Genomic DNA, 24,891 nt, shown 5'->3' on the forward strand with positions numbered 1-24,891 from the left:
AAACGATTCAAATTTAAATGTCACAAAAAATAGACAAAACTCGTAATAAATGAAATGAACACTGTGGTGGCGTTGTTAAAAAACGTGAAAATAAATTGCTGCGTTTTTACTGGAAAATTATTCAACGAAGCGAAATAAATACAACATTGCCAGAGAGAAGAACTAAACAAGCAGGATAACGACAAAAACATCCAGTACTTCATATTCGAAAGACTTTTATTTGGCCAACGACGTTAAGCCACAGCCACTAACAATAAGTACATACATTTGTAAACAGAGATCAACGGAAGGAGTGAGCAAACCACCAGAAAAGCACCCATCATAAACTAGCGCATAACCACAAAAGATAAATGAAATCATATACAGCAACTACAAAAAAGAATTCACAGATCACGTTATAATAAGAGAAGTATTGCAACCACGCAACAGTCCAATTTCTACGGCAGGATTCCATTTCCTGATTTCCAGCTAGAAAACATGGAACAGATTCGATTCTCAATTGCTTCCAGCAGAAGTGTGGCGACTTTTGCATGCGTTAAAAAAGGGTAGCAGCCAACGTTTCCGTTGTCTTTAAATGGCAAGCATAATACACTACACGGTACGTTATTAAAAGATCACGTGATTATAATGCATCCTCATTCGGCAATTCAGACATAATTTCTCGCCAACATTTCCGGTTCATCTCCTCATCCGAACCGTTCACAATGGATGCTTCATGCGCGAGAGCAGTGTGAGTGTAAAGGTCAGCCACGTCCGTGAAGTGTTCGCCACACTGGTGACATTTAACGGTTAATTCCGCATCGTGTGTGAACACATGCAGCTGCAAATCCTCGTCAGTGGAAAACGTTGCACGGCAGATCCCGCACGTAAAATCCTTCCGTTCCGGCAGGTGCTGATGGGTGGTTACATGCTGCGACAGCAAACGATAAAACGGAAACGTAGCTGTACAACCAGGACACTCGAATCCACGACTGCCGTTGTGCGTTTTAACATGCTGCTGTAGTTCACTGGAGTCGGCGCAGCGCTGCCGGCAAATGACGCATTCGCTGGACGATGGCGCGTCTTGTGCAGACTCGCGATTTTCGTGTTCTTTGGCGTGCTGCGCTAACAGGCAATCCGACGGGAAGCGCTGTTGGCAGATCTTGCATTTGGAAATTTTATTAATGTGGGCCGTCTTCACGCCGTGCGTGCCAACATGCTCCACCAATTTCTCCCACTGTTCAAAAACTTCTCCACATTCTGGACAAATTTTCACAATGTCCATATCCGCCGATATCCCGTGTGTCACTTTATGCAAATCGCAGAGGATTTGGCTAGCAAACTGCAAACTGCACGTGTCGCAAGTTAAATTATCCGCTGCGCTGGAGACATTCACCTAAAAACCGGAAGAATTCTTGCCGTACAGACAACAGCGAATTTAACTTCCTACTCTGCAGACACTGGAAATAACGTCCTACCTTCATGTGAGACTGAAAATGAACAATACTTGCAAAACTCTTCGGACATTTTGTGCAAGAGTAACGTTTCGGCAGCTGCTTTCGCCGGGATTCATTGACTAACGTCTTATCCGGGTCCTTTGCGCTGGAATGCCTCCGTCGACGAACAAAGTAATCTCTAAAGGAATCAGGATGTTCGTGCTGCACGTGCATCCGGAGCTGGCTGAACCAACAACTGCACACAGGGCACTTGCTAGTCGCTTTCCCGTGCGCGGCAACATGATCGGCCAGCAATTCTACTTCTTCAAATTCTTCTTGACATTCGGGACAGGATTTGGTGTTTCTCAATTCCATATTGCTGCATCCGTCGTTGTCATGCCGCAACTTGTGCAGTTGACATAATACTTCACTTATAAATCGCAGTCCGCACTCGTTGCAAGTCACGGAACTGAACCGCGCTTCCTTTATCCGATGAGCCTGAAAGTTAATACCAAGAAAAGGGTAAAGGTAGAACCGCATTAACAGCACAAGAAAACAACACACCTTCAAATGCAAATCGTAGCTCCGACGCGAAGGAAGCATTTTTCCACATTTATAACACCGATACCCATCAGGTTCTTTCGTCCCCGGTGGGTCACTTCCTGGGTTTTCTTGAGCGGTAGATTCGGCGTAATTATCAGGATGATCCCGGCGAATGTGCTGCTTCACCGCAGCATACCAGCGACCGCACACCGGACACATATCCGTGCGTCTTCCGTGCGAATCCACATGCGCCATCAACGCGGCGAATTCTTGGAACGATTCACCGCACTGCGGGCACTCGTCCCCATCCACTCGATAATCGTTCATAGCGCCCTTATCCGCATGCTGCCTCCGATGCAGATCGCATACGGCTTCGCTGTCAAACCGCAGACCGCAATGATTGCAGGTCACATTCCTGTATTTCACTTCCTTCACCCGCTGATCACTGTCATTGTCAGGTTGCACTTCAGGACGTCCGATCAATTTATACTGGTAACCGGGATGATCATGCCGGATGTGGTTGTCCAGATAAGAAAAACGTCGCTTACAAACCGGGCATTCTTCCGTTTGTCTACCGTGAATTTTGACATGCTTCACCAGGGCGTCGAAGCTGTCAAATCCCTCTGCACATTCACAACATGCCGTTCTGCTTCGTAGATCGTCGGCTAATTCTTTGCCTCCATGTTCGCATTCGTGGATGCGGCGCAATAAGTCAGTGCTGAAACGCAAACCACACTGCAGACATGTGACTGTATGGTAGCGAAGCTGGTGTCCAAGAAGCGGTGTTCCAGGATGCTGTCGCTTCAGATGCATACGCAGGGAGCCCACCCAGTGGCCGCATTCGGGGCATTTCTTCGCGGCTACAGCATGCGTAATAATATGCTGAAACAACTCAGCCGTCTCCTCAAAAGTTTCATCGCATTCGGGACATTTTTGAGTGCCGAAAACAGCGTGATAGGATGTCGTACCATGGCTGGTCTTGTGTAAGACAAATAAACTGTCTTTTCCAAACTGCAGACCACAATCCTGACACGTCGAGCTATCCAGAGATGCCTTCTTCCGATGGGCCTACAACGATCATCATGTAAAACATTGATTGACTGTAAACGAAAGCTAATAACGAACCCGCATATGTTTAATTAAGGCAGCCGCCTTCCCAAATTCTTTCCCACATTCCGAACACCTTGTCCTGGCTAGATACTTCGGATGGCAACGTGCGATATGTTTCTTCAACCCTGGATAATAGCCGTTGCACACTGGGCACTTCTTCGTTAGCTTCCCGTGCGCATAAACGTGCTCCGTTAATTTTTCCAGGCTTTCGCACATCTCACCGCATTCGGGACATTTTCGTGTGATTTTTATACTGTCGATACACTCCCTGTCCTGATGGCCCAGCTGATGTATACGGTAGAGGAAGTTACTGGCAAATCGCAACCCGCACTTATCACAGTTCAAACGCTCCCAATACAGCTTTCTTCTTTCGATTCCGGGATGATATCGTTGTAGATGAAGCAGGACAACGCTCGAACTGCAGGTTTCATTGCAAACCGGGCACTGTACCAGCGGTGTTCCATGCTCGTCAACATGCTTCAATAAAGCAGGAAAGTCGCCAAAATGTTTCGAGCATTCAGGACACTCTCGTTCAGGCGGATCGTCGTAGCCTGTGTGGCCCAATTGGTGCAAACGTAGCATATCCTCCCTCCGAAATCTCACATTGCATTCCGAACAGATATTACTAGTGAAAAACTTCCGCTTTTTGTTGGTTCGCTTGCTTTTCGAGCGCACACGAGAGTTTTCGCCAGTCTGTCGGTAATCAGACTCTACTGTTACTGGCAACGATGACTCGCTTTCCATCGGCAAATGGGACACAGAAACGGTTCCCACTGTGGTACTTTCGATCAGATTCTTGTCCCTGGGGGTGGCTTCCGATGCTTGGCCATTATCATCATCCAATGGTACACAAGCTTCATCACCTGCTGAAAATTAGTTGCACCAAATTCCATGATACTCAGCTTCATTAAAACGTTTACTGGACTAAAAAATATCCACCTTCATCCTTTGTTTCCAGTTTTACATCTTCAACAGCACCGTGTCCCGGCGTTTCCAGCATTTCCAAATACTGCTTCGAGTACCAGACCTTTAGTTCTTCGTGCGGCGCGACAGTTTTGATGGTGACGAAGACCACCTGCGATGCGCGCGAGAACACCAGCAGATTGCTGTTTTGCAGGCTGTCCGCAAAACGGACATGCTTCATCCAGTTGCAGGCGTAATCCGACTCCAGTTCGTAATGTTTGCGGGGCTTGTCCGTAATGCAAAAATACAACGCCTTTTCACTATCTCCCATTGCCACTGGAGCAATTAATGGTCCGAACACCGTGTGACGGGCAATGACTTCCTTGGTGAACACAGCTTTCCCTAAAAAGAAAAAGTACATATGTAGGTGACGGCATAAATACAGAGTACAAATAAGCGCAAAAAGGTTGGCTATTTTACCGGTTAACGAATCGTCGCAGACATCCAAATAGAGCATCTTGGGCAAACTGCCGACGGCCAACGGAACAACTGGTTCATCGCAGACGCTGGCTGCATGCAGCCAACAAGGAGTAGGGAGGAATTTGTGGCAACAGTCACAGTCTGCAACCATTCGTTATATATTAGGACAACAAGAAAAAAATCAGCTAGTTATTCTCACATATTAAAGCGTCATCCAGGGCACATCGCGGAGACGAAAGAGGAGGCGCCTCCTTCACTGGCTCCTCCGCCGTAAAAGGCAGTGCCAAAGCCATATCCTGAACGCCAGCATCTGAAACTATAAAACCAAAGAGTACAAAGTGTCCATTTTTTTATACAACACAACACTATCGGAATAAAATACTATTAGCAAATAACGCATCCTACCGTTACTGAAATCCTCATCCTCCGGAAGACCATTTTCAACGGCTCTCGTTATTCTCAAGGGAGCACACAGCGGTTCTGTGATGTGTAGAACGGGTGCGTCCGGGTAGTCGACTTCCATGAGCGAATCATCATCATCCAAAGCATCGAAATCCCATGCACTCTCATCCGCCGGCATTATGTCCCTTTCTTCATAATCACCAGCGTCACTGTCGGCTCCACTTTCTCCGTCATCAACCGCCCGATCACACGAAGACAATTCGCCGAAACCATCAACCGGCACTCCTGTCATTCCATCCGTCACGTCATCTGACGAGTGCGGATCGCTCACAGCGCTCAGCAGACGAAGACATCTTTCCGACGGAATGGCGTCGTTTCTTAATTTCAGTTCCCTGTTAAACCTATTCACAGGCACCCACGTCAAATCGTCCAACTGAAAATGATTTTCGCACACCAGCAACCCCTCCGAGAAGACAAAATCGGGCTTCCATTCACGGCAAACATCAACCCACTTTGTGCGCTGCTCGTCATCCGCAGGGAACGGGAAAAACGTCAGCAGTTCCGATCGGACATACCTTTCACTAACTACACGCCACCAACCACACACACAACACATGCGAACTTCATTCAAATCAGCCGGTTCACTCAAATCCATCGGGCATCGAAACTTCTCGACGCACTGCAGCAGAGACGGCATCACATCTTTCTTCAACAGACTAGTGCGCGGTTGTCTGCCTTTCGCCGTTTCCTCCACAAAATCCTTAGGGCTAAAATGCTTACTACATACTCGATTGAGCGGGTGAGGTCTCCACGAAATCGAGCAACGAATCCGGTTCATCCATTCGCAGAAGCGGGATGAAGTGCCGAGGCGGGGAAAAACATGAAATGTTATCTTCTCCAGTCTGCCCTCAACATGCGCACGATTCCCACATCCCGGCACGCAGCATTTGTAACCGGGGGCGCGATCCGTAATCCTGCAGCTCCCAACCTCCACACTGATTTTCTTTAATCTAATAGGAGCAGGCAGCTTCGCGAAAGTCTTTTCCGTCGGAATCACATCGCTCTTTGACAGCAATCCGCCAGCCAACAGCCGTGCCAAATTATCCAATGAGAAATGATTTTCACACACAAGTGACTCTTTCGATACGGTCAAATGGGTATTCCATTGACGACAAGCGGTTAACCATGAATGGCGTAAGCGATCGTCATCCGGAAAGGGAAAGAAGTTCAGTCGCTCGGATGGAATAAGTTCCGTCTCGTCCAGTGGCCGCCAACATCCGCACACACAGCACGTCCGGACACCACTTCCCGCTGCTAAATGTGTATTCCTTGGAGAGCGGTACTCTTCTACACAATCCAACTGAGTCGGCACGACGTTCGCTCTTAAGCATCTGGCTTTCGCCGGCTGGTCGTGGGTTGTTCTGCGGAAATCTTCCGGAGAAAAATGTCGACTGCACACTACATCGCGTGCTTTAGGTGTCCATTAATGTGTTGCTACTCATGTATCTTTTACCATGGCGGGAGAGCGAAGTGGGCATGTGGAAGTTCTCGGCTGGGAATCGGTGAAGCTCCGGCTGCGCACCTGGTGTGTACGCGCTTGCGCACCTGGTATGTGCGCGCCTGCGCACCTGCCGGTGTGCGCGCTTGCCGGTTTCCTTTCCCTGCACCTCAAACCCCCTTTATTTGGCTTTAGACAAATAACAGAACACAAAACAAGTCGGGTGTGGCGGGTGGTAAAGAAAAGTTTGCAACTGCACGCTAGCTTGGCAAAACTGAAATGAGCTGCGGTGCAAGCAGCGATGAACTCTAACACCGATCGGTGCCATGCTGGCGCTGGGAAAACAGGATGTGGGCGTAAAATGAAAAAAAAAGAACAGACAGCACAACACTCGTACGCCACATTAATAACAATTAAAACATTTTTAATTGGACATAAAACGGAACAACGAATTCGATTGATCCATTCGCTCCGATTCACCTTTGCTATATAACCATTGTGGAAATGGTAAAAGCTTATCGGGGGCGATGGAATTTCGTTCCACGCATATTTCCGACATCCCGGCACGCAACAGACAGGCGCACACTTTTTTCTTTTTCTTTCATGCATTTTAGCTAATTCTCCTTGCGCGGTTGCAGCAGATTCCAAATCTCTCGGTTTAATGTATATGGAAAACGGAACGGAAGGAACTGCTTTCTGTGCTTCAAAATGATTCTCACAGAGAAACCACGGTGTTTTCTCCGAAATCGATGTCCAGTCAATATCGTTCCTCTGTGATTTGCAAAATTCAATCCATTTCTCCCTCATTTCGCCCGAAGGTGCTCGGTAGAACTCCAGCTTCTCCGAGGTTTTCAGCCGCCGGTGGGATGCAAACGGCCGCAGACCGCAAACAGCACAACCTTCTTTCCCCGCCATCAAGTCTGCCGGTGTGAACGAGCACAAAGATTCCATGCAAGAAAGCTGAGTGGGAAAAGCTGAATCCAGTAGGCACGCTGACTTTTGAGACCCTTTCTTACGACATTTCAGCTTAATTGCCGATGCAGGGAAGTGTTCCAGACAGATTCTGGCTCGTCGTTCTGGAACCCAAGAAACATTGTATCGCACCATGCGCAACCAGTCACAATACCGTTCATCAGTCGGTGGAATAAACTCAAAAAATTTTCCTGCGACCGAATCCTTTTTCTTCAAGATAGTTTCACATCCCGGAACGCAACAGAAAACTCCTTTCCGAAGCAGGAAATGGCCATACAAGTACGAGGTAGATGTCGCCAGTTTCGGGTCGGTGTAGTTAACGTCCAGCGAATAGGTCCATGACGGGACTGCCTCACTGTTGCTAACGATGGAGCCAAGTCCTTCCGCCGCTTCTATGTACTGTCCTTCGAAATGATTTTCGCAAAGGTACCACGGCGTATCCGCCCCGATTAATGTCCAGTCGATGTCATTCCGCCGTTGATTGCAAAAATCCACCCATTTTTTCCATAATGCATCCAACGCGGACGGAGGCGCGCGAAAAAACATCAGCTTTTCTGATGCTTTCGGCTGTCTGTCAACTGGTGGACGCAAGCCGCACGCAGCACAACCAATTGCTCCGGTAGCCATATCTGCTGCGGTAAACCCGCATAATGAAGCCATGCACGACAGCTGACTGGGCAGAGCTTTTCTCACGAGAGAAGCATCGCTCTTACTGGATTCGATCTCGGACTGGTTAAAGTGATCGCTGCAAATTCTCTCGCTAGAATCTGGAATCCAAGATGAGTTGTACCGCAATCGCTGTGTCCACGTTCTGTAACGCGGATCACCGACCCCAACGAACGGGAAAAATATCGGTTTCCCTGGTAAATATATATGCTGCCTTTTTGACTGGCACACATTCTGGCATCCCGGCACACAACACACTATATTCGCTTCTTCCACCGGATGCGGTGGCGGTTTAGCAGACGCAGCAGCATCTTCTAACTGAGCATTTCTGGAGGATCCAGGTTTTACTTGATCAGTCGGTGGAGGCACAATCGGAGAAGCAACAACCGGAAGTGCCGTCTGATTAGGACTCGGCATGAAGGTAGCACCGCCCACGCTGACAGAATTAGCTGCAGACCGTATCAGTACAGAGGACGGAGTCGCCGGAACGGTTCCGGAAGGTGGACTTTGTAGAACCGCCTCAATAAATACATTTGCCACTGACCTCACCTGGCTATTGTTGGTGGTATTCAGAGGGAAAAGCCGTGGACTAACGTTGATCTGTAAGTTAACCGGTGGCGGTCGAACTTGATTTTCCACAGGTAGCGAGCATAACAGCTGGCTGGGGCATGGCAGGATGTCATTCCGCCTCCGTAGCACGAACTTCATTTCTCCCAGTTGCTCAAACCGGGTCACGATGTCAGCCGGGACAAAGTGCCGTTCGCAGGCATACAGTGCATTCTCCCCCGGAGCTTCAGAGCAGGCAGCCAACCACTTCTGTCGCTGGTTCGGCTCTTGGGGAAACGGAATAAATGCCAATCGCGACGCAGATTTATAGTGATAGATTGTCTGCTTGATCGCTCGCCAGCATCCGCAGATGGCACACACCCTACTGAACGGACACGGTCCATTCAACTTCCGCATCAGTCCATTCCGGCATCCCGTATGCACGGGAATCGCTGTCGGTTTCAGACACAATACCGTGCCAATATAATCGTAGTCCGAGGGGAGAAAATGCAGACTGCACACGACAGAATACGGAGCCGGCTGCCAGAAGCCGGAAAACGCCACCCACTTGACCCATTCGGCCCGCAAGCGCAGATCCGTGGGAAACGCTTCAAAGCGAATTCTCCCCTGTAGATTATTATTGCGGTCAATACGACAACCGGGAACACAGCAGTTTCGCGCTTCGTCGGCGTTCGTGAAGGCAGGAAAATCCGGAGGAATGTGCTGTGCGCAGTGCTGCATAACCATGAGTCGTCCGTCGACAATCTTCTGAGCTAGCGCACAAACGGAAGGCATTGGGATGGGGTTTGAACTGCTAATAACCGGAGGAAAAAGTCCGGCTGTGCTTGGAATTGCGACTGGCGAACTAACAGAACCAGTAGCATTCGTATTTTGAGGGTTATTCAACAGTTCTTTCAGATTCGGATGCGAAAAATTTGGTAACACGTCTGTGACGACAGGAGAAGGATCCTGTCTAGCTATTTTAGCGCTTGGAATTGCGGCCGACAAACTGAGAGGCTCAGTCGCACGCGCACTTGTAGAGTCACTCAACAGTGCCTTCAGATTTTCATGCGAAAAATTCGATTTCACGTTCGTGGATATCTCGGCAACTGCATCCGAAGCAATGACAGAATCATCCGTTTCTCTCTTAACCTCATCAGACGTTACTTCGTGCATGACGTCCTTTTTAGGTTTTTTAGCGCTTGGAATCACGACCGACGAATTGACAGGCTCAGTCGGACGCGCACTTGTAGAGTCACTCCACAGTGCCTTAAGGTCTCCTTGCAAAAAATTCGATTTCACATCCGTAGATACCTCGGCAGCTGCATCTGAAGCACTGACAAAATCCTCCGTTTCTTTCTTAACCTCATCACACGTTATTTCGTGCAAGCTATCGGCAGAGCGCTTCTTCGAACCTGAAAGGACCAACAATATAATAAACAGCGTTCCTTAATTTCCACTGTCCACGATATAAGCACCAACTGTACAGTACTTCACCATATTTAAATGAATAATTTACGAGTAATGACGCTATTTGTAGAACGCTATGTCCACACCGAGTTCACAAGTAATTCACCCTAGCAGTCTAGCACAAGTATGAAATATATAATGAAGATTCAAGTTTCAACCCATACATCTACGTACTCGTACATCAGCAACTCAAATAAAATACCGTGACGATTCAAACAAAAACTTAAGAGAGCATCAACGAAAATTAGATCGTTTGTAAATCAATACCAGATTGCGTTGTTTTAATTTGTATATCCAAATTTGCTAATTATATTTTATTTCTCATTAATTGTAGCCCTTTGAAAGCTGAAATGCAATACAAACATACAGAACACAAATGTAAGTTCTACTTATCTTACAGCCAAAAATTGTATGAAAGCCAAAAATCGTACGGCTGAAAATTTTTTATAAATAAGCAAATGCTGACTCTTACTAAAAGAAATAATTTTTTAACATTATGAATGCGTCCTATGGTTGAAACACACAATAATGATTTTCCAAAACAAGTTATCATGTGCTTATCGCAAATAATTACAAGTGTAAGCACCTCGATTTCTGCGTTGTCTGATGCACAGTTTTCTTCCTTCTCAGTGAAATTTTGTTATCTTCTGACGAGCGTAGAACCATCAAAACAGGATTTGACTGCCATGTAATTCTGAGAGCTGGGATGATAGTATAAATAAAAACAATTTTGTATAAGCATTAAGCACTTACAGGTACTTACTGGTCGGAATATCTATAATTTCGGGGCTGTCTGCGCGTGGCACAACGTCAGTTTGAGGACGCATGGACTGAGGGAGGTCTTCGAAAACGCATGGCAACGCATCGTATTTCAATCGCTTCTCCGTTCGTCCAGACCCATCAGCGAGCGGCAACGCGAGGATATCTGAAGGGCGGAAGTGTCTGCTGCAGATCTTGCTGGTTGGAGAAGGAGTCCAGTCTTTGGCACGCAAAGAGCGCTCGATCCAGATCGGATAACGCGGATCGTTCGGATGCGGGAAATCGAAAAAGCACACGCTGCGCAAGGAACGCGACTGCTCCGAAGAAGGACACAACAACACGCAGCATGCTGCAGGATCGGACATCGCTCCGGTCCTAAAAATATGAAAATTAAAATCGACGAAAATTCAATCAGTTTATTAACATCAAATCAATTAAAACTATTAAAATCAATAATGGCAAGATAGGGACATCTCACTTGCAAGCATACATGAGAAGCATCTGAATTTTATCGACACACAGCATTTGCACCATGAGTTACAGTCTTATGCAGCCCCGACTTCTACCCTAGTACCTGACTATTGCGCAAGCCACAATTCTACAGAAATTCCACTTTTCTGAATTTGTACGCAGACACTTACTTGAACTAGTCGTGCTACGACATACCACAACCAAACAGATCACAGTATACGTATTAACTGGTTCTCTACACGACAAAACTGTCAAGGTGCAAAATTAATCCTTCAGCCAAAAACTGGAATTCGAACTCTGAGGATCCTGCTCAACCTGCGAAGGCTCCTCGCTTCTCAGCTCAACCGGAGCAGCAATCTCCACTCTGCGAGCAGTGCTGACAGCTTCCCAAAAAACACTGGAACCATCTGCACGGATAGAAAAACACGTTGCTCAGCTGTGATCGCTGGATAATAATCAGTAAAAATGAGGGAGATGAAGATACCATAAGCACCAGTCCAGCTCTCACATTGCTGGTAGCAGCGGTACTGGAGATAAAACTCGTAGTGAAATAAATGCAATTTTAAAAAATCATAACGATATCATAAAACGCTCGAATCTTTCAAAAATCTATACAGAAACAATCCGAACCAATAATAAGTGCAAAATTAGCAAAAATAATAAACCGAAAAATATTCAATGAAAGCAGAAATCAGCAGCTGCGTATGTATGTACACTCAGTACAGTACTTACTACTTAAGTAACTTAACCATTATAACACGCATCCGTGCAGCCAAAACTTTCGCTATGCAACTTCCTCCCCGGGGAGGGTGGCGTGGTTAACGTGGCGTGAAAATCAGCGGTAATACTTTGTTTTCTACGAAATACCTTTTGAATTTTTCTATCGAGGAATTCTTTACAAAATCGACAGCGTCTTTACATAAACACTGTCCCCTAGCATGTAGAAAACAAAGGCAACAACAGACTAAAAGAATCCCTGAAATGCGTACTCACACCGATACCACCAAATGGACCCGTTAATGATTGCACAAACTAAATCAGTCTAAATGAAACAGCCAGTTGACAACAGATTCCCATCAATAACCCACTAATATTTTGCTTGGAAAGTATTCACTTATATCCCCATGGTATCACAGAAGGTATTTAATACAAAAATATCAAAACACAAGCCGATACCGAAGTGTAATATCAGCGAACAGCTTTCAAACCACAGTCGTTAACATGCCGCTATTCCAGCAGATGCGGATCAGAAAGTCCTGCAACGATCAGTATTCGTTGCTGTCGTCGGTCAATCCCGCCATCAATTCCCGATAACATTCCCGGCCAACCTCCTCATCCATCTCCATTTCGAAATCATCCACATTTGCCATTGCGTGCGCGGCAGCAATGTGCACGTCGAGATCGCCGTTGCACGTGAAACGTTCCGCGCACAGATAACACTTGACCGTCAACTCCGCATCATGGTGCGTAAATAAATGCAACTGCAAGGCGTTTTCATCCGGCAACTCCTCGTCGCAGACGCTGCATGGAAAGCCGGTTTTCGGACGCCAATGCTGTTCCTCCATCACATGGCGCGATAATAAATGATAGAAGGGAAACGCTTCATTACACATCGCGCAGTCAAATCCACCGTTAACATTGTGCTTTTTCACGTGCTGATTCAGCTGAAGAAAATCCGCAAATGACTTCCGGCACACTACGCATTCATTAGGCACAAGCTCTTCTGCAACAGGTTCAGATAATTTCCCGTTTTCATGCTCTCTGACGTGCGCCGCAAAGATACGCGATGACTGGAACGTTTTCTTGCAGATTTCACATTTCAGCTGATTTTTGTTGCTGTGAGCGAGCATATGCTGCTGCAGATCATCATCACTCCCGAACACTTCGTCAGAAACCATACATTTCAGTGCCGGGTGATCAGTCTGCAAAGCAGCGAACAAATTATGGATAACTGAATCTATCCGATTATCCGAAAGAAAGTGGTCTGACAAGAACAAACCTTCATGTGCGCCTGCAAAAGGGCACGCGAACGAAACTCCTTCACGCATTCAACACACTGAAAGTGTTTCTTTGAAGATTCAACCTTCCCAGCTTTTCGAGACGTCAGCGCTTCTTCACTGGAATCATCAGAAGACTCGGAGCTGTCATGGTAATCGGCGTGGTTACCACATCGTGGAGTATGATGTCGCAGTGAAGCGAACCACTTGTTGCACATCGAACACTGCTCCGTCTGCAACCCGTGCGTGCTAACATGCTCTGCCAGCCAGCAAAATTCCTGGACAAGATTCAAACAATCCGTGTAGTTCCTTTCTGCGGACCGCCATGTCTTTCGGATGGATCGTTTCGATCTATCGGATACAACTTTAGCCGGGACATTCGCGCCAGGACGCTGCAGCTGGGCAACAAATTTCTTAAAAGACTCCGGGTGTTCGCGCCGCACGTGGTGTCGCAGATCACTGAGCCAACGACTGCACACCGGGCATTTGCTGGTCGCTTTGCCGTGTGCGGTAACGTGATCGACCAACAATCTAAATTCTTCGAATTCTTCCTCACATTCGGGACACGATTTGGTGTTGCTCAACTCCTCATCGCTGCATCCTTCGCTGCCATGCTGCAACTTGTGCAGCTGACACAGCAGCGCACGTCCAAATCGCAGTCCGCACTCGATGCATGTCACAGAGTCGTACATTAGTTCGTTTGAACGATGGGCCTGAAAAATCAAATTAATCTCCTGTAGCACAAAATAAACACCGCAAAAACAAAAACACCCACTCTTATGTGCAAATCGTAGCTGCTGCGCGTGAAAAGCTGTTTTCCACATTTCTCGCACGGATATCCACCCCGTTCCCTCGCCTTGGGCGTGTCGTTCGTTGATTTTTCTTGTGCGACAAAATCCGCGAAATGTTCGTTATGGTCACGGCGGATATGGTCCCTCAGCGCGGCATACCACTGACCGCACACCGGGCATTTATCCGTGCGTCTTCCGTGCACAGCCACATGTTCTACCAGTTGCGTCACGTCTTGGAAAGATTCCCCGCACTGCGGGCAGTCATCCACATCCACCACATGATCGCTCGAATCGTCCTTATCCGCATGCTGCATCCGATGCAGGTCGCATACAGCTTCGCTTCCAAACCGTAATCCGCAGTCGTTGCAAGTCAGATTCCCGTATTTCACTTCTTTCGCCCGATGACTCTACAAGTGCAACACTAATAACTATAAACTTCCAAGAAATCAGACTGAATAAACCAGAAATGGAAAGACAAACCGAAATGTGTGCAGATAAGCTGAAACGTGATGTGAATTCTTTGCTGCATTTCGGACATTTATGGAGATGCTCTGGGCTGCCTTCCTCACGCGATGAACCATTTTCTATCCCGGATGTCGGCCGTTCGAACAGTTTAAAGTGGTGATCCGGATGATCACGCCTGGTATGCTTTTTCAGCTGACTATACCATTCTCCGCATATCGGGCACTTTTCCGTTGGTCTCCCATGTTGGGCAACATGTTCCACCAGCTGACTCCATTCTGCGAAGATATCATCGCATTCCGGACATTCTCGGGTGTCACGAAGTGTTTGCAATGCTTCGGCATTTCCGTGCTGAATCTCGTGCAATCGGCACAGCATCTCACTGTTGAATCGTAGACCGCAATCGCTGCACGTCAAACTGCTATACATCTTGCTTGCCCGGTGAGACTGCAACATGAAACCAGCGAATTTTAAACTGTCTACAATTTCATGCCCCAGTACATACCACAACATGTCGGACAAAACTGATGCGCGAGTCAAACTGTTTGCCGCAATTTGAACACTTGTAGGAACTGTCCACGGCATCTCCGGCATCCAAGCCATCGCTTGTGGATTTTCGTGGCGTAAAAGGATTTTTATTGAGGTAATCCGGATGATCACGCCTGACGTGGACCGCCAAAGCCGAGTACCATTCGCCACACACTGGACACTTTTCCGTTGCTCTCCCGTGCTCGCTCACATGTTCAGCCAGTTCCTCTAGTCTTTCAAAGTTCTGATGACATTCGGGACATTCTGGTGTACCCTGAATGGTCTCCGCTGATTTTTCTTTTCCGTGATGTATCTCGTGCAATTGGCATACATCGTCGCTCTTAAATCGCAGACCACAATCGCTACACGTACGAGCAGCCAGTGCGGCGGAAGTGCGGTGACCCTAGAATGATAATAACCATTAATTCGGAAACTGCGAGCACCGTTTTTCGCCGATCTCTTACAAACAAACAAGCTGAAATAAAACGAACTGTTATACTATACTACTTATACAATTGATCAAATTTCAACGAAGCGTTGTGAAATACTAGCTGACATACATTGACATGTCGGGCAAAAACGGCAGCTGATGCGAATTCCTTCCCGCATTCTCTACACTGATGAGGACCGTCTCCACATTTCTCTTTTGACCGGTACGGGCAATCAGGATGTTCCCGTCGAATATGTCCGTTCAATCCATAAAACCGTCGCTTACAAACCGGACACTCCTCCGTTTCCCTGCCGTGAATTTTGACGTGCTTCACCAGTGCCTCAAAGTCTTCAAATTCTTCTGCACATTCAGCACAGGCGGTTCTGCTTCGCATGTCTTCAGCTAATTCTTTGCTCCCATGTTCATATTCGTGGATGCTGCGCAAGAAGCCGGTGCTGAATCGCAATCCACACTGAACACATGTGACTTTGCGGAAGCGAACCAGGTGTCCAAGACGCGGTGTTTCAGGATGTTGTCGCTTCAGATGCATACGCAGAGAGCCCACCCAAAGGCTGCATTCGGGGCACTTCTGCGCGGCTACAGCATGCGTAACAATATGCTGAAACAGCCCAGCCATATCATCAAAAGTTTCATCGCATTCGGGACATTTTTGCGTGCCGGAAATAGCGCGATAGGCTGTTGTATCATGGCTGGTCTTGTGCAAGACATACAAACTGTCTTTTGCAAACTGTAGCCCACATTGCTGACACGTTGACCTATTCAAAGCGGCTCTTTTCCCATGACACTAAAATAATCACCGCGTAAAGATCATACTGTTTACGAGTGGAAAAAAAGTCAGATAACTAACCCTCATATGCACTATTAAGGAAAACGGTTGCGCGAATTCTTTCCCACATTCCGGACAACTTGTCTCGGCTAAATACTCCGGATGATGGCGTTCGATATGTTTTTTCATGCCAGGGTAATAGCCCTTGCAGACTGGACATTTCTTTGTTAGCTTTCCGTGCACATCCACGTGTTCCGCCAGTTTATCAAGGCTGTCGAATATCTCGCCGCATTCTGGACATTTTCGCGTAATTTTTATGCTATCGACACACTCCTTGTCTTGATGACCCAACTGATGTAACCGATAGAGGAAACTGCTGGCAAATCGCAAACCGCATTTATCGCAGTTCAAACCCCTCTGCCACAACTTTCTTCTTTGATATCCGGGATGGTAGCGGTGGAGATGCACGAGGACAGCGCCCGAACTGCAGGTCTCATTGCAGACCGGGCACTGCACAAGCGGAGTTCCATGCTCGTCGACATGTTTTAACAGAGCAGGAAATTCGTCAAAGTGTTTCGCACACTCAGGGCAATCTCGTTCAGACCCATCATCGCAACCCGTGTGATTGAACTGGTGCAAACGCAGCATATCTTCCCTCCGAAATCTCACGTTGCATTCTGAGCAAATATTGCGGGTGAAAAAATTCCGCGTTTTGTTGGTTCGTTTTGTTTTTGAAAGTAACGGTTTCGAGCGTGTGCGAGATCGATCGTCCGTCTGCCGGTAATCACCATCTACTGTCACTGGCAACGACGACCCGTTTTCTATCGGCAAATGGGACACACAAACAGCTTCCACGGGGGAACTCCCGTTCGCTTCATCGTTCCAAGGTACGGCTTCTGCCATATCGACATCGACATGATCATCGCACGGTAAAAATGTCCCATCAACTGCAAAAGAAATACTGCTCAGCAAAATCCCACAATCCTTTTCTTAATTACAGCGTTTCCGGACTAAATTTGCACCTCCATCCTCCGGTTCCAGTTTTATATCCTCAACTTCAGTTTTTCCGGGCCTGTCCATCACTTCTAAGTATTGCTTAGAATACCAGACCTTCAGTTCTTCGTGCGGCGCCACGGTCTTGATGGTGACAAAGACCACTTGCGATCCGCGCGAGAACACCAGCAAATTGCTATTTTGCAGGCTGTCCGCAAAGCGGACATGCTTCATCCAATTACACGCGTAATCCGACTCCAGCTCGTAATACCTGCGCTGCTCTTCCGTAACAGAAAAGTATAACGCCTTCTCGCTGTGACCCGGAGCCAGCGGTGCAATTAACGGTCCAAACACCGTGTGACGCGCAATCACTTCCTTCGTGAAGACGGCTTTTCCTAAACGAGTTAATAATTACACAAGTGACGACAACTGAACTCGCGCGTGAAAGATGAGATAGTTTACCAGTTAGCGAATCGTCGCAAACATCCAAGTAAAGCATCTTGGGCAAGCTCCCGACGGACAACGGAACAACTGGTTCATCGCAGACACTGGCTGCATGCAGCCAACACGGAGTAGGCAGGAATTTATGACAGCAGTCACAGTCTGCAACCACGCGTTGTGTACTATTACGAGTATCATACCAGCAACAAAAGGGCCGGCTATTTGTTCTTACACATTAAAGCATCATCCGGGGCGCATCGCGGGGGCGAAGGAGGTTTCATCTCAACTGCCTCGTCTGTTGTAAACGGTATCACTGACGGCATGCCATGAACGGCGCCAACTGAAGCCATAAAACAGCATGTAACCTCCAATTATTTGCATTAGTTGTATATAAGTTCACATCACTGTATATTATTCATCGCAGGTACATTACACTACTAGTACTTTCGTTTGATTTTGTGAATAATACCTAAAATACCTGTAATGATTACAGGTACTGCAGGTATTATTCACAAAATCAAACGAAAGTGACTCGAAAAGATATTAAAAGTCGACCACAACTCATAAAATTATAAAACAATTTTTTGAAAACAGATCAATTAAATCTACTCTATAGCTTATCGTAGACTCATCAATAAATACATATTATCTCCAGCAATTTGGCAAAACAGAAGACCGCGCACCCCGCTTACCGCTCGTACAATGCTCATCTTCCGGAAGACCATTTTCGGCGATTCTCGACATTCTCAAGGGAACACAAACTGAATTTGTGACGTCTAGGAAAGCTGTGTCTGTGTCGTCAGCTTCCATGATCGAATCATCGTCTTCCGCTGCTTCGAATTCCCATGCGCTCTCACCGGCCGACATCGCACTTCTTTCTGCGTATACGCCATATTCGCTGCCAGTTTCGCTTTCATCGTCATCATCCGCTGTATCGACCTCCGGATCAAACGAAGAAAATTCGCCGGAACCATCAAATGATACTGGTGCCACCGCGTCAACAGAATCACCCTGCATGATCAGATCGTCCGCAACGCCCAGCAGACGAAGACATCTTTCCGACGGAACAGCATCGCTTCGCAACGTCAACTGCTGATTCCATTTACTCGCACGCACCAAAGTCAATTCACCCAACTGAAAATGATTTTCACACACCAATAACCCCGCCGAGAAGACGAAATCATGATTCCATTCGCGGCAAATCTCCACCCATTTCGTGCGCTGATCTTCATCCGAGGGGAACGAGAAAAATGTCAATATTTCCGATCGGACGCACTTCTCTTTGGCTGCACGCCACCAGCCACACACACAGCACCTGCGTACTGCACTAACCTCAACCGGTTCACTCAAATCCAGCGGGCTGCGAAACTTTTCAACACACTGCAAAATAGACGGCACCGCATCTCTCTTCAACCAATGAGTGCGCGGTTGTTTCCCTTTTGATGTCTCCTCCATAAAATCCTCAGGGCAAAAATGCTTACTACACACTCGACTGTGCGGATCAGGCTTCCAGGAAATCGCGCAGCGAATCCGGTTCATCCATTCACGGAAGCGGGACGAAATGCCCAGGCCGGGAAAAACATGAAAGGTTATTTTCTCTTTTTTGCCCTCAACTTTGGCACGATTCCCACATCCCGGTACGCAGCATTTGTAGCCGCTGCCGCCCTCAGTAATTGTGCTGCTACTGTTTCGCACAACAGTGTCAGGCTTATTTAACCTGACAGGCAGCTTTGCAAATGTTTTTTCCGTTGAAATCGCGTCGCTCTTCGGTACCAACTTGGTTTCTTTGCCGTCCTCTAACAGTCGTGTCAAATTATCCAACAAGAAATGGTTTTCACACACAAGTGACTCTTTCGATACGGTCAAATGGGGATTCCACTGACGACAAGCGGTTAACCATGAATGGCGCAAGCGATCGTCATCCGGAAAGGGAAAGAAGTTCAGTCGCTCGGATGGAATAAGGTCTGTCTCGTCCAATGGCCGCCAACATCCACACACGCAGCATGTCCGAACGTTGTCCCTTTCCACTAACGCATCTGTATTGACTGGAGTATGGTACTCTTCCAGACAATCCAGCACAGAGGGTGCGACGTTCAATCTCAACCTTCCAGCCTTCAGCGGTTCGTCCGGGGTTGTTTCGCAAAAATCTTCCGGGCGGAAATGTCTGCTGCATACGAAACTGTGCGTTATAGGTCTCCAAGAAAGGGAACACCGGATACGATTTGTCCATTCATTCCGATTCACCTTTGACCACTTAAAATATCTTAACCGTGCCGGAGGCGTTTTGTCCCATGTGAATTTCCGGCATCCTGGTACACAGCAAACAGGCTGACGTCGCATAATTTTGGTCTTCTTTTTTGGAGTTACAGTTGGTTCCAAATCTTTTGATTTGATGTATATGGAGAAGGAAAGGGAAGGAATTGCTGTCTGCGCCGCATATTCCGCTTTGTTCTGCGCGTCAAAATGATTTTCACAGAGAAACCACGGTGTTTCCTCCGCAATCGCCGACCAATCAACATCCGTTCTTTGTGATTTGCAGAATTCAATCCATTTCTCCCTAATTTCGCCCAACGGTGCCCGGTAGAACTCCAGCTTCTCCGAGGCTTTCAGTCTTCGCTTTGATGGGAACGGACGCAGACCACACACCGCACAGCCTACTTTTCCCGCAATCATGTCGGCTGGTGTAAAAGTGCACAAAGATTCCATGCAGGAAAGCTGCGTGGGGAAAGCAGATTGGCGTAGACGCACAGTTGGTTGCGAATACATCATGCGATGCTTGATTGCCGATGCAGGAAAGTGTTCCGGACAAATTCTGGCACGGCCCTCGGGAACCCAGGAAGCATTGTATCGCACCATCCGCAACCATTCCTCATACCGTGCATTTGCTGGAGTGAGAAAATCAAAAAATTTTCCTACCCTAGGATCCCCCTTTTTTAAAACAGTTTCACATCCCGGCACACAACAGAAAACGCCTTTGCGCAGCAGCGAATTTCCATAGTCCGTTTTAGACGTCATCAGTTTCTGATCGGTGTAGTTGACGTCCAGGGAAAAGGGCAAGGACGGGATTGCTTTACTTTCACTAACCACAGAGCCTAACTCTTCTTCCGCTTTTCTGTACTTTTCTTCGAAATGATTTTCACACACAAACCACGGCGTATCCGCCCCAATGGATGTCCAATCGATGTCATCTCGCTGCTGACTGCAAAAATCCACCCATTTATTCCTTAATCCATCCGCTGCGGCACCAGGCGCGCGAAAAAACTTCAGCTTTTCTGATGCTTTCGGTGATATATCACCTGGCGGACGCAAGCCGCACACAGCACAACCGATTGCTCCGGCAGCCATATCTGCTGCGGTAAAGCCGCACAATGAAGTCGTGCACGACAGCTGACTGGGCAGAGCTGTTCTCGCGAGACGAGAGCCGTTCTTGTGGGATTCGATCTCGGACTCGCGAAAATGATCACTGCAGATTCTCTCGCTGGAATCCGGAACCCACGACGAGTTGTAGCGCAATCGCCGTGTCCAAGTTTTATACCGCGGATCATTTGCTCCAACGAACTGGAAAAACAATACTTTTGCTGTTTTTGACGACTCCTGGCGGACATTCCGGCATCCCGGTACGCAACATGCTGCATTCACTGGCGACGGATGATCACGTCGCATATGAATGGACAAATAAATATACCAGTCTCCGCACACTGGACATTTTTCGGCTGCTTTCCCATGCTCACTCACATGTTCAACCAATTCCTCCAAAGCTGCGAAGCGTTGATGACACTCAGGACACTCTCGTGTGTCCCGAAAACGATTCATTAATTCTGCGTTCCCGTGATGAATTCTGTGCAGCCGGCAAACTGACTCAGAGTCAAACCGTAAATTGCAGTCGCTGCAGGTACGATTGGCCCAAAAGTTCTTAACTTTGTGGCTCTGGAACACAGCAACCGCGAACTGTTCAGATATTTGCTGAAGAATTTCACAAATAACTCACTTAAAATTCCGTTCCAAGGAAGTAAAAAAAAAATAAAAACAGATCGACTGCAGAAAAAATTAATTGAGTACCAACGAAGTAGTGCAAAGTAACTGACTTACCATCAAATGCGAGTGATAATGCGCCCGCGACTGGAATTCCTTCCCACATTGTGCACACCGATGAGGAGAGTGGCAATCCGGATGACAACGCCGAATGTGGTAGTTCAATGCGTGGAAACGTCGCTTACAAACAGGACACTCCTCCGTTGGTTTCCCGTGAATCTTCGTGTGTTTCACCAATGCGTCCAAGCTTTCAAATGGTTCTCCACACGCAGCACAAGCGGTTGTTCTTCGTAGATCTTCGGCAATTTCTTTGCCTCCATGTTCATATTCGTGGATGCGGCACAATACATCGGTGCTGAAACGCAAACCGCATTGACTGCATGTAGGCAGCTCGTTTTCCGGCATAGCAACTTTTGGTTGCGCTTTCCTTGAAGGACCACGTGTAAACCGGCCAGTCGGTGGAGTCGCAATCGGAGAAGGAACAACCGGAATTGCAGTCTGATTAGGCACCACCAAGAACGTAAAACCTCCCGGGCTGGCTGAAGGCGTTGCTGTTTGTATCAATAAAGCGGATGGAGTAGCTGTGATCGTTCGACTTTGTAGAACGACCTCATTCGAAGGACTCTGGCTGCTGTTGGAGCTATTCATAGGTAAAGAAAGTGGACCGATGACAGCCGGTGTGCTACCGGACATCGGCGGAGCTCGGTTTTCTAGAGGGAACGGAATAAAAACAGGGAAGCTGGGATGTGGGAGGATACCATCACGCCGCTGCAATTCTAATTTCATTTCTCTATCCTGCTCAAAGCGTGCCAGAATGTCAGCCAGAACAAAGTGCCGCTCGCAGGCATACAGTTCATTCCCACCCGAAACTTCAGGGCAGGCAGCCAACCATTTCTGTCGCTCGTGCGGTGCCTCAGGAAACGGGGTAAAGGCCAACCGGGACGCGGATTTATAAAAAGGGGTCTGCTTGATCACTCGCCAACACCCGCAGATGGCACACACCCGACTGAACAGACACGGTCCATTCAGCTTTCGCATTAATCCGTTCCGGCAACCCAACTGCGACGGGATCGCTGTCGGTTTCAGGCCCCAAATTTTGCCGTTATATCCGTAGTCCGAGCTCAGAAAATGGAAGCTACAAACGACGGAATATGGGGCCGGCTGCCAGAAACTGGAACACGCCACCCGCTTAATCCATTCGGTCTGAAACTGCTTGTCCGAGGGAAATGCGTGGAAAAGTATTCTCCCCCGCGGATTATTATCGCGCGCGTTAAAACATCCCGGGACACAGCACTTGCGAGCTTCGTCGGCGTCGGTGAGTGCAGGATAATCAACGGGAACGTGCCGGGCGCAGTGATCCAGCACTGTGAGTCGTCCATCGACAATCTTCTGAGCTAACGAACAATCTGGGCGACTTGGGATTGGTTTCGGTGCAATGACGACAGGAGGAGGAAGATTCCTGGCCCTTTTAGCAACTGGAATTGCGACTTTCGGAGTTGTACAGTTATTCAACAAGACTGTCAGATTTGCGTGCGGAAAGTTCGACGGCACATTCGCGGATGCCTGGGCAACTTCAGCTGAAGCACTGAGAGAGTCACTGGACTCTTTCTGGGTTTCGTCACTGTTGTTTTCGTCCAAGCAATCGATAGAGCGCTTCTTTGTACCTAAAACAAACGAAAACGTGTCTTGGCATACATAATCCTTTTACAACGCCAATGCAATATTTTACAGATCAACGTGTCAGTAATGTAAAAGAAAAGCCATGAAAAAGCCAAAACCCGCCAAACTTTCACAATGTTTACAGAACACGAAAATATATCGCTTGCAGTGAAGTGAATTTTCTCGCTGCTACGAATTTCGCATATTATTGTCATAATTTATAAACAATAACAGCGTGCAGTATCAAACTCTCACGATTTTGTCGTCCTAGTCATCATATTACTCCAATTCTTCTTAGCTTTGTAGATAATTTGTTTCCCTACTGATATTTTATTTTGAATTCTTTTTTTTCGGGAATCATCAGAATAGAATTTGGATATCCTGTCATTCTGTCAGATGGATTATGCCAACAAAAACGTTTGGGGATCGGCATTTACCCTGACTAGCCAGAATAATTTCGGGGCTGTCAGCGCGCGGCACCACATCGGCTGGCGGTCGCATGGAATCGGGAATGGCTTCGAAAACGCTCGGCAGCGCATCGTATTTCACCCTTTTCTCCGTTCGCCCGGAGCCATCTGCGTGGCGCAATGTGAGGATATCCTCTGGACGAAAGTGTCTGCTGCAAATCTTGCTGGTTGGAGAAGGAGTCCAGTCTTTGGCACGCAAAGAGCGCTCGATCCAGACGGGGTAGCGCGGATCGTTCGGATGCGGGAAATCGAAGAAACACACGCTGCGCAAGGAACGCGACTGCTCCGACGAAGGACACAACAACACGCAGCATGCTACAGGATCGGGCATCGCTCCAGAGTCCAGCCTAAAAAAATTAAAACTGACGAAATCAATCACATTGTCACACTAATTTGGTAGCAAACCGTAGCTTGTAAAGGCTAAAGCAGATGAAAAAAAAATAATTTTCAGTTGACAGACTGCAAATTTCTGCTTAGATTAAAAGTACTTTCTTATGAGTCTAGAGCCTGGCTGCTGTGCAAGACAGAATTTCTTCCAAAATTCCACAATTTTGTAAATTGGTGCGCAGAGCCTTACGGTAGTTTATCAAGCCCGTGTCCAGAAAGATCGAAATTATTGCGATGGCACTTTTTTTGTCACGCGGCAGAGCGGTAAAGGTGCAGATTCTTAATTACAAACACAGTGCTAAAATTTCTTAACCTGTGAGATTCCTGTTCAAATTGTGAAGGTTCCTCAGCTCAGTCGCATCAGAAATCTGCCCGCTGCGAGAAGCGAGGTTTGGTGAGTCGCTGATAGCTTCCGAAATAACCCTGCCACCATCTGCAGGAAAACATGCTGTTGACAGCTAAGATCACTGAATGATGTCTGAATCAAAGAAAATTTGGGAAGCGGAGATAACGAGCACTCGTCCAGCGGTAGCAACTGGAGATAAGCTGCCCGCCGTAAGATAACGCAAATAACTACAACTTAAGTAACAAGAAAAAATCGTCAAATGCGCGAGAAAGTCTATTTAAAAGTGTCCTCGCAAATAAAAAATCAAAAGTGGCTTTGAAAGTGGCATTTGCTCAT

The 24,891-nt window shown here is 47.4% G+C and overlaps 4 protein-coding genes across 6 annotated transcripts; all 4 read right to left on the reverse strand.

The window, feature by feature from the left end:
- Positions 1 to 37: 37 nt before the first annotated feature.
- On the reverse strand, positions 38 to 6,336 carry LOC129585551 (uncharacterized; the record flags this gene model as incomplete). Its single annotated transcript, XM_055478268.1, has 8 exons — positions 38 to 1,375; positions 1,458 to 1,913; positions 1,980 to 3,026; positions 3,084 to 3,931; positions 4,008 to 4,373; positions 4,452 to 4,592; positions 4,651 to 4,767; positions 4,857 to 6,336. Coding segments are annotated over 8 exons (5,208 nt in total), but the record flags the coding sequence as incomplete, so codon positions are not given.
- LOC129585454 (uncharacterized) lies at positions 6,208 to 11,901 on the reverse strand. Of its 3 annotated transcripts, none has more exons than XM_055478132.1 (4): positions 11,406 to 11,901; positions 10,769 to 11,139; positions 6,798 to 9,950; positions 6,208 to 6,347 (listed from the first exon to the last, which is right to left on the reverse strand). In XM_055478132.1, the coding sequence occupies exons 2-4, from the start codon at positions 11,127 to 11,129 to the stop codon at positions 6,337 to 6,339; spliced, it is 3,525 nt and encodes a 1,174-aa protein (XP_055334107.1). In that variant the 5' UTR covers positions 11,130 to 11,139; positions 11,406 to 11,901; the 3' UTR covers positions 6,208 to 6,336. The 3 variants fall into 3 exon arrangements, with proteins under 3 accessions (XP_055334107.1, XP_055334106.1, XP_055334105.1); XM_055478131.1 differs by having other exon boundaries at positions 6,221 to 9,950; positions 11,406 to 11,642; positions 11,720 to 11,901; XM_055478130.1 differs by having other exon boundaries at positions 6,221 to 9,950.
- A 212-nt stretch (positions 11,902 to 12,113) lies between these two features.
- Positions 12,114 to 13,493, reverse strand: LOC129585509 (zinc finger protein 26-like). Its single transcript, XM_055478216.1, has 2 exons — positions 13,235 to 13,493; positions 12,114 to 13,157 (listed from the first exon to the last, which is right to left on the reverse strand). Exons 1-2 carry the CDS (start codon positions 13,448 to 13,450, stop codon positions 12,501 to 12,503), a joined length of 873 nt encoding a protein of 290 aa, XP_055334191.1. The 5' UTR covers positions 13,451 to 13,493; the 3' UTR covers positions 12,114 to 12,500.
- A 318-nt stretch (positions 13,494 to 13,811) lies between these two features.
- On the reverse strand, positions 13,812 to 24,837 carry LOC129585445 (uncharacterized). Its single transcript, XM_055478113.1, has 12 exons — positions 24,523 to 24,837; positions 23,793 to 24,169; positions 21,754 to 23,360; positions 18,357 to 21,591; positions 17,897 to 18,004; positions 17,686 to 17,826; positions 17,253 to 17,618; positions 16,312 to 17,177; positions 15,574 to 16,248; positions 14,991 to 15,416; positions 14,504 to 14,932; positions 13,812 to 14,430 (listed from the first exon to the last, which is right to left on the reverse strand). The coding sequence occupies exons 2-12, from the start codon at positions 24,151 to 24,153 to the stop codon at positions 13,954 to 13,956; spliced, it is 8,691 nt and encodes a 2,896-aa protein (XP_055334088.1). The 5' UTR covers positions 24,154 to 24,169; positions 24,523 to 24,837; the 3' UTR covers positions 13,812 to 13,953.
- Positions 24,838 to 24,891: the final 54 nt, after the last annotated feature.

This window comes from Paramacrobiotus metropolitanus, unplaced genomic scaffold (assembly GCF_019649055.1).
Source record: "Paramacrobiotus metropolitanus isolate TYO unplaced genomic scaffold, Prichtersi_v1.0 Parri_scaffold0000017, whole genome shotgun sequence".
Classification (NCBI taxonomy): domain Eukaryota; kingdom Metazoa; phylum Tardigrada; class Eutardigrada; order Parachela; family Macrobiotidae; genus Paramacrobiotus; species Paramacrobiotus metropolitanus.

Coding starts and splice junctions, on each gene's coding strand:
- LOC129585454 (XM_055478131.1), bottom strand. CDS start 11,129: ATGTCCGATCCTGCAGCATGCTGCGTGTTGTTGTGTCCTTCTTCGGAG. Junction 9,951..10,768: donor AATTATAGATATTCCGACCA/GTAAGTACCTGT, acceptor TGGTCCTTTCAG/GTTCGAAGAAGCGCTCTGCC.
- LOC129585509 (XM_055478216.1), bottom strand. CDS start 13,450: ATGTGCAACAAGTGGTTCGCTTCACTGCGACATCATACTCCACGATGT. Junction 13,158..13,234: donor TTTTGCAGGCGCACATGAAG/GTTTGTTCTTGT, acceptor GCTGCTTTGCAG/ACTGATCACCCGGCACTGAA.
- LOC129585445 (XM_055478113.1), bottom strand. CDS start 24,153: ATGCCCGATCCTGTAGCATGCTGCGTGTTGTTGTGTCCTTCGTCGGAG. Junction 21,592..21,753: donor ATTATCACTCGCATTTGATG/GTAAGTCAGTTA, acceptor GCTGTGTTCCAG/AGCCACAAAGTTAAGAACTT. Junction 14,933..14,990: donor GTTTTGTCCGACATGTTGTG/GTATGTACTGGG, acceptor TTCATGTTGCAG/TCTCACCGGGCAAGCAAGAT.